Raw genomic sequence first — 8,738 nt, 5'->3', positions numbered from 1 at the left:
ACTGCAGCTCAAGACCAACTTCCACTGAACTTTGCAAACGACGTAGTTGTGCACCAGGCTTCATATAAATGTATAATTCACAGCAATCATCCCTAACTCGATACATTCCAGATGTTTTGGACCATAACACAGTATGGTCATGCTAGCTGGGGACAAAATGTCTGCCCAGTCCAATGTCACATTGCTTAGAAGCAAGTCCCATGTATTTCAATGTACCGTATTTTTCGCTCTATAAGACGCACTATTCCCCTCCTAAAAAGTAAGGGGGAATGTGTGTGCGTCTTATGGGGCAAATGCAGGCTTCGTGGGCTCTTCCAGAAGCCAGAACAGCGAGAGGGAGCGCTGCACAGCGCTCCCTCTCGCTGCTCTAGCTTCGCCGCACGAAGCCTCCGCAGGGGAGCCTTCATCCCGCTGCCCTGCGGAGGCTTCGCGCAGCTATCCCTGGCTTTTGTGAGAGGTCCCAGAAAAGCCCCCAAGAGCCGCGCTCCCTTTAAAGAGCGCATGGCTCTTGCGGGAGGTTGGGGGAAAGCCAGGAGGCTTGGTTTCGCTGAAGCCAGGAGAGTAAGCGAGATCAGTGCGCACCAATCCCGCTTGCTCTCCTGGCTTCAGGGATAGCCCTGCAAAGCCTCCTGAGCAAAGAGGGAGGAGCGCTCCCTCTTTGCTCAGGAGGCTTCTTATTTCTTGTTTTCCTCCCCTAAAAACTAGGTGCGTCTTATGGTCGGGTGCATCTTATAGAGCGAAAAATACGGTAAGTGTGCATAGCTTATAACTAAGAGAGTTCTGGATTCAGCTGTGCCCTTGATTCAAGCCCTCAGATGTGAAAGCCCTTACCTTCTGTGGTTGCTCATTGGTGAGATATATGCATTCTGCATATGCTGGAAGGCACTCTTGTCTCTGATATTCTTTCAAATGTCCCAGGGTGGAAACCCAGCACAAGAAAGAGGTCTTATGTCCTCTGGGGAAGTCTTTATACGTGAAAAAGCATGCAACGTTGGAAGATACTCTGCATAGGTGAGTGGGGCTGTGCCCCACCAAATGCAGTCTGCTCTCTGCCACCCCCCACTTCTTTGCCGTCTTATCTATAGCCAGTCCAAGTGTGGCACTCACAGCCTGCCGGTTCCCACCTCCCTTGTCTCAATGTTATTCCTTGTACAATTCAGCAGGGAGGAAGATGGGGACAATATGAGAATTCATGTCATGAGCTGGCAGGACAATGCGGAGGAGGAAACGGATCCTGGCGATGGGTGTAGCAACAACTGGTACACATGAATGAATGAATCTTTATTTGCATCAGCCACCAGCCATAGCAATAAAACAAACAAAATGCGGTATACAGAGGTTAAAGGTAAAAAGTCAATTATATAAAGTACATTTTGGGGGTTTGAATCAATAGTCAAATAATGGAGCTTATTTTAATTGCCCCGGCTAAAAACCTTGCAACCTTTGCTGTCACCTGCTCATCTTGATCTGCCAAGAGAAAGGACACTGGTTGGGCGACCCGGAATGGAGGGGTGATAACCTCACTCTTCAAATCTTTATAAAGAGTGCAAGCCAGAAGGACATGAGCTACCGATTCAGTACTGCTATCTCCACTGGTACACGTTAGAACAAGCTGCAGATGGAGGAGGAAGAGGTTGGGGGCGTAGAAAGTACTCACAGGGTGTCAGAGGATGGCGAGGAGATCAGTGCACAGGCATCAGAGAAGCAGGACCCATTACCAGAGCTGGAGGTGTCCCCATCTCCACAAACAAAGCAGGCTCCAAGGCATAGGGAGGAGTGGGAGGAACTCTCTAGGAAGCTGAGACAGGCAAGGGCACACAGCCCAGCTCACTAACTGGCCAGGTGGGGCTGGCTGGATCTGGAAGGAGGTGTGTGATTCCTCAGCTGGATTAGTCTCAGGACAGGTGAGGACCACATGCCTCCTCAAGCCCAGATGCTGCTATCAGCATGCAAAGTACAGCAGGGAAGCAGAGCTGAGGTTCTGTGCCTGCTGTGATGGCCTGGGAATCAGATTCAGAGGCTGAACCTGAGGAATCCCAGCCTGCACAGGAGTCTCCACCTCCAGGGCCGGCTGAGCCGGGGCAGGGGCTTGAACCTGCAGGGCTCTCACCTGTGCCTCAGGAGCAGACACCAGCTGAATCTGCTCTGGCTCCGGAGGTGATAGAGGACCCATTGCCTGCAGGTGCTCCACTCTCACCCCCGTCAGGGGAAGGTGAGGTTGCCTCTGGATTGCAGAGGCTCAGGGCAGAGAGGTGGAGGGAACTAAGTTCTCGCAGGAGGAGTGCCCGCCTCCAGGCCAGGAGAGGCGAGTCACCTGTGGACCGGGGCCACCCTATGCCTCGGGGCAGATAAAAGCCAGCTAGCCCCAGTCCCAGGTTGCGGGAGCAACATTGTTGGTAACCTGTTCCTGCCGGCACCCTGTCCTGCTCTTCTGCCAGAGTTCCTGACCTCACCCGACTCCTTGCCTTGGACCCCGCTTCAGCCTTGACGGACAGCCCCATACCACACCCTCGACCTCGGACTGGACTCGGACCACACCACACTGTAACCCCCCGGGACCAGCACACCTGCACAGCTTCCCATTTTGATGGACCATGGCTTGGATGTCCTAGGCGATGAGTACCTAGCAATCATTTAAATCTTTCATCAGCAATTATGCTGCTGCTGCATTCCTTTTACCTGGAGTTGTAGACTGTTAGAACTATTGGAGGCCAGACTGTTTAGAATCTACATCTTATTAAAAACAGAACCTTTACATTGGTGTGTTTTGACCCATAAATCCCGCCTTTAACATCAAACACCTCCAAGGAACACAGGGGAAATCAAAAGAGAGAGGCTGGAAGAAACCACTTTTAACGTGACATTATTTAGTGCAGACAGCTTTAGCAGCAAGTTTCATAAGTGCCTGTAGCTCACCAACTTGGAAACAATGAAGAGTTGAAGAATGATGGTAAGACCATGTCGAGCAAAAGACTCCAGTGTTGGCTGAAGCTGGACATCAAAGCAGGGGAACTTGGGATTCTTGTATTTTGAGTTTTCCTTTTACGCATATCTGTAAAAGTGATAGATCATGGAATAAGGAGATGAACTGAGTTCAGGTCAGAAGGAATTTAGGGGTGCCCTAGCAGCTGCCTGGGCCAATTACGGGTGGGGGCTGCACACCTCCCGCTTTCAGAAAAATAGTTTTGAACTACTGTATTTTTCACTCTATAAGACGCACTTTTCCTCTCCTCAAAAGTAAGGGGAAATGTGTGTGAGTCTTATGGAGCGAATGTAGGCGGGAGGCTCTGCTCAGCACTCCCTTTAAAGAGCCACATGGAGCATGTGTGCGGCTCTTTGGGGCTTTTAAAGGGAGCGCGGCTCTTGGGGAAGCCTTAGCCATGTGCAGCCTCTCCTAGGCAGGGGGATGAAGGCCCCCCCTGCCCGGGAGAAGCTGCACGCGGCTATCCCATAAGCCAGGACAGCTAGCGGGATCGCAGCGCAGCGATCCCGCTTGCTGTCCTGGCTTCTGGGATCCAGAATATTTTTTTTGTTTTCCTCTTCCAAAAACTAGGTGCGTCTTTTGGTCTGGTACGTCTTATAGAGCGAAAAATACGATATTTCCTATTTTATGTAAGAAGCTCAAGTACAGAACAGCCCTGTGAGGTAGGTTGGGTGGAAAGACAGTGACTGTCCTAAGATTATTCAATGAACTCATACATTCCAATACAGTAAGATTGCAACTTAAACAGGGGTTATGTTCTGGGGATCACGACTAAAGCCAAAACACCCTGGGTTCAAGGGTGGGTGGGATTGTCATTTTTCCTGGAACTTTTAATTTTTTTGCCATGCATTTAAAGCTGAATGTGCACGAATTAAATGTGTGTGAGTTGTGGGCTTACTGTGATTGAAGTGGCATCTGTGAGACTGGTAAAAATCACTTGTAGAGTCGTACCTTGGAAGCTGAATGGAATCTGTTCCGGTAGTTCGTTCGACTTCCAAGGCGAGGCTTCCAGTTGGCTGCAGAAGCTTCCTGCAGCCAATCGGAAGCTGTGGAAGCCCTGCCGGAATCCAGCTTCCAAAAGAACATTTGCAAACCGGAACACTCACTTGTGGGTTTGCAGCGTTCGGGACCCAAAGCGATCGACTGCTAAGGCGTTCGTCAACCAAGGTATGGCTGTATTTCATAGTGTATGATTTTTCCAGACATGCAGACAGGGAAGTATTTCCTATTACACAAGGATTTGAATCAGTCAAATGTGACCACTTCTAGTGCATGGCACTGGCTTCTCCTTCTCTTTCCAGAAATAGGGAAAGTCAGAACCCTTGAAGCTTATCTGTCTTGAGGATGTGAGTCATACGGTAACAGTTCTCTTTTCAAATGCAGTAAGACTTACCTGAATGAGAGAAAGCCAGATGGGTAACTTTCCTTGATGAACCTCTTTTTATAGCTGTGAACAGGAATACGGCAACAGTTATGAAAACAACAGTAACACTGGAACCCTGTGCATGTCTACTTAGAAAGAACTCTGAATTCAATAGGAACTGTTCCTAGGTAAGACACAGGGAAACTTTGGCCCTCCAGATGTAACTGGACTACAACTCCCATCATCCTTGACCATTGGCCATACTGGCTGCTACTAAGCGTGGAGTTGAAAGCCTATAACATCTGAAGGACTGTGTGTTCTCCACCCCTGTTGCATAGGACTGGAGCCTAACAGAGCCAAGCCATTCCCAAATCACCAAACATCTAAAAGTAGGTGGAAATAACCTTTGACCATCCAGATGTTGCTGAACTACAACTCCCATCAGTCCCAGCAAGCATGGGATGGTGGGAGTTGTAGTCCAGCAACAAAAGTTCCCTACCACTGATCTAAAGCCTGACTTTCCTGTAGCTATTTTACCGTAACGAGACCAACTAGATAAATAACCCCATTGCTGATTGTTCCTGAATTGGGAATAATTATCAGTCAAGCTATAGTAGTATTGATGATGATATTAATAGCAATAATAACAACAAACGAACCTTTTACATTTCAACCAGTAGATTATTTAATTCAATTTTGCTAAATTGAGGCCCAATCAATGAAGAGTAGGGTTAAATAAATGGGTTTAGGATTAAGAGCGCCCTCATTTATCTGATTCTGGAGTGTTACCATACCGAGGTTGAAAAATCATCCTCCCTTCTAATCATGGTTGCAAGCTTTTGCTTATTGAATTATAAGTTGTTGTTTTTTTTTATAAAAAAAATTAAAACATTTCTTATCTACTTTTCACTCCTCTGTAATCCCAAAGCAGGGCATAATTTAAAAGCACAAAACATAATAAAGCAGAATAAAACCTTTGAACAATAAACTATAATCACTGTTTTGCTGTTGTCAAACAACTGGGACTCTGAAACCTATGCTGACCTACTGCAGAAAGCAAAGAACTATCTTGTGTCTGCCTACTCTTGCGTAAGAAAGTATTTTTATAGTTATACAGGAATCACCTTGGTTTTGATTCTTCTTTGTCTTTCTGCTGGCCCTGTTGTCTTTACTCTGATTGGAAAACTGATCTGCAGTCTACCACATACCTGTACTGTTTGGCATTGATGAGCCAGTGTACAAAATCCTTGGCCTTCATTTTGTCCAGATATTGAGTAAAATCGCTGGTAAAGGTGCCTTCAGAATGTCTTTTGACATTAGATGTAAAGCTATGGGCACTTTCTGTTTCATAAGACTGCCACCTGTATCCGAAATCAAGAATGGACAGAATTATACATCCTTTTAACCAGGCATAGGCAAACTCGGCCCTCCAGATGTTTTAGGACTACAACTCCCATCATCCCTAGCTAACAGGGCCAGTGGTCAGGGATGATGGGAATTGCAGTTCCAAAACATCTGGAGGGCCGAGTTTGCCTATGCCTGCTTTTAACCATAGTAAGAGTATCTTCATAGCACATCACACCTTATCAAAAAATTAAATTTTACACAGAGTAGAACCTACGGAAATTAATGAACAAGACTAAGTTAGGTCCTTTAATTCCAAGAGGTCCACTCTGAGTAACACCCATCATGTTTTTTAAAACACTGGCTACAACAAGCCCTGCACAGCAGACGTCACGTGACAAGAGAACACATATCTTCAGGGTAGTAATAGTTATGCCTGCTGGACCCACCCCAACTTATTCACGACCAGTAGGTCTTGTGAACGCACATGATATACCTACAAACAAACAGTACCTGTGTAGGCCAGTTTGCACGATTCTGCTGTTTGTAAGGATTGTGCATCTACAATCTAGGCATGTTACATTTGTGTCTGCAGAACAGTCTGCTCACAATTTAAACTGAATGTGCATAAGCTGTGTGGGTTCAGACTGGGGCATGAGCTTGACCTCCATATGCATACCCTGAACTTATTTCCACAAATAAGGCTCCCATGCAACTTACAAAGGGCACCAACTTGTACCATCTTCTTGTGTTTTAAGTAAACACACAGTTTATATACACCATATTTTTCTGTCTCTAAGACGCCCCCTATTTTTGGGGACTCAGATTTAAGAAAATGGAGGGAGACACTATCGTGTATAAAATGCCCCCTAATTTTTGACATTATTTTTTAGGGAAAAAACCTAGTCTTATACATGGAAAAACGCAGTAGTATGTAGTAATATATAGTTCAGCTGGCATACATTTCTAAATTCTGCTTTAACTGGGGTGTGGACAGAGGTTGCCAGTTAATCTCCACATATTATCTTAAACTGACCGTCCTATTTCCTCCGTTACAGGATTGGGGAAAGGGTTCAAATTTCTAGGAGTCAGCTTGACAGCGCTGAAAATATATTCTGAAGATTTCCACAAGGATTCATCAAGTATCTGCATCCCTGTGATTCAACTCCATTCTGTCGATCATTCTTAAATGCTTCTTACCTGGACTCATCAGTCGAATCTTTCAGGACCATTTGCCAGCTAACGGGGAGAAAAGCTGCAACAACCAGCCCACAAAGGTAAAGCCACTGTGTGTTCTTCATCAGACCTTCTGCACCAAAACAAGCAAATAAATGAACCAGAAATCGGATCATTGTTGTTAAAAGTTACATTTACCTACCAGTTTAGGAGATGACACAATGATGCATTTTTAAGGGTTCAAAGGAAAGGATGACTCCCCCGACTCTTAAAATGAGTTTGTAAACATCCAAATCATGATTCTATGCTGCATTTAATGTTAGCCATACTCAGAGTAGTAGATCGATAGGAATTATTTTTTTTTTCATATTTATTTATTTAGCATATGTGACTAACTTAAGTCCATAAATTTCAATGGGTCTGTTCTGAATAGAACTTATTTGGCCAGAGCCTTCTGATTTTGAACATTTGAACTTGCAGTTGGCACACACCAGCTAAGCTAAAGAAGCTGATGTGAAGTTGATTTCATGCCGTTCAGTCAAATGAGGCTGACATAGCAATCCCAAACACATGGAGACAGAGGAGTCCTTCCTCTCTAGATAATGAAAGTGGTATGAGAGAGCGAGAGAGAGAGAGAGAGAGAGGCATCATTGTCCATGCTGTGCAGAGACTCACCTTATTGTCTTTGTTCACAAGTTTTTGTAGTTCTTCAGAAACCTGATTGGAGAAAACAGGCTTTTTTATAATAAAAAAGGGGGTAAAGTTTTCAAAAACATGTTTTACAATATGAGGTGCTGCATATTGCCTCAATCTCTTTGGAAAGGAGTCTAACAAATCCAGCAAGTAAGCATAATGAGAAAATGTACGTGTACACTATGGGAAATTGTGGCTCTGTCGTTCCACCTTCTGTGCTCTTAAAAGCTGTCGCTTGTTCCTCCAGCCTTACTTGCAGCTAAGCACGCTTAAGACCACAGCATCCATTTCAGTGCATAGTGAGTTTGTTATTTGCATGTGTGCCTTTTTCATTTTAGTGGAACTTATTGATGCGTGCTTTTGCAAGCTATTCCCATCCAAAGTGCCAACTATACAATGACATTTCAGAAATGCCTTGCTTTTCCCAATCTATTTCCTTTAAAAGAATAGCTGTTTGCACCTAGGATGATGTCTCACTTTGGATAAACTGAAAGCAATCACATTCCTTCATGACTTAGCTTAGAAAACCCGATATCTGCCTTCTCCCCGCTACTTTGAATGTAATAGAGACTTCCTACTCCTCTGTCATTAGTTAATGCCTCATTTAAAGTGCTATAGATTGAGTCTTATACAGACGGATGGTGCTGCTGAAGAGAATATTGCTTACCTTCTGAAAGACGCAAGATTCTCTTTAAATCCCGAGTCCTTTCTCTTTGTGAGCTGATTTTGTGGCTTAATGCTATTCCTTACCAGGGTTTTTAAGCTTGTTAGTGGAATGCTAAAAGATGACAGGTAGGTCATTGGTGTTCATGATTTTGGTTGGATGGGCCAGTTATGAATCATTACCGGATCTTTCTTTCCTTTTCTATTTTTAAGTGGATCCATAGAGAAGATGTGACCATTGCAGGACTCCTTAGCAGTGCCTTCAGCAAGGTTTTCACCACGATGCTGAGGTAGATCAAGTCAACAGCACGCTTCTTCCTTACTGGCGGGGTGTGTGTGTGTGTGTGTGTGTGTGTGTGTGTGTGTGTCATTGTTGCAGGGCCACATCCTGTGTGAGCCTGAAGGAGTGATGTTCCAAACACCTTTCTCTTCCAAAACAACAAGAAGAGGGAAAGAGAGATAAAAGAACACACACCACAACACCAATCTGCAACATTCAGAGACTACTGGGGAGAC

The 8,738-nt window shown here is 45.1% G+C and overlaps 1 protein-coding gene across 1 annotated transcript; it reads right to left on the bottom strand.

The window, feature by feature from the left end:
• Positions 1-2,292: 2,292 nt before the first annotated feature.
• On the bottom strand, positions 2,293-8,284 carry LOC308472450 (exendin-3-like). Its single transcript, XM_080997324.1, has 6 exons — positions 8,227-8,284; positions 7,542-7,583; positions 6,891-6,999; positions 5,555-5,707; positions 4,377-4,430; positions 2,293-3,052 (listed from the first exon to the last, which is right to left on the bottom strand). Exons 3-6 carry the CDS (start codon positions 6,989-6,991, stop codon positions 3,043-3,045), a joined length of 318 nt encoding a protein of 105 aa, XP_080853450.1. The 5' UTR covers positions 6,992-6,999; positions 7,542-7,583; positions 8,227-8,284; the 3' UTR covers positions 2,293-3,042.
• Positions 8,285-8,738: the final 454 nt, after the last annotated feature.

Source organism: Podarcis pityusensis, assembly GCF_964106645.2.
Source record: "Podarcis pityusensis genome assembly, chromosome: 2".
NCBI classification, from domain to species: Eukaryota; Metazoa; Chordata; class Lepidosauria; order Squamata; family Lacertidae; genus Podarcis; species Podarcis pityusensis.
Note: the sequence above shows the minus strand (reverse complement) of the source record. Positions and strands in the feature narration are given on the sequence as shown.

Bases quoted from the DNA above. Each gene is read 5' to 3' on its own strand.
- LOC308472450 (XM_080997324.1), bottom strand. From the start codon at position 6,991: ATGAAGAACACACAGTGGCTTTACCTTTGTGGGCTGGTTGTTGCAGCT. The intron at 5,708-6,890 runs GTAAGAAGCATT...TTTCGGATACAG, and splicing joins GATTCGACTGATGAGTCCAG to GTGGCAGTCTTATGAAACAG. The intron at 4,431-5,554 runs GTATGTGGTAGA...TCCTGTTCACAG, and splicing joins ATCAATGCCAAACAGTACAG to CTATAAAAAGAGGTTCATCA.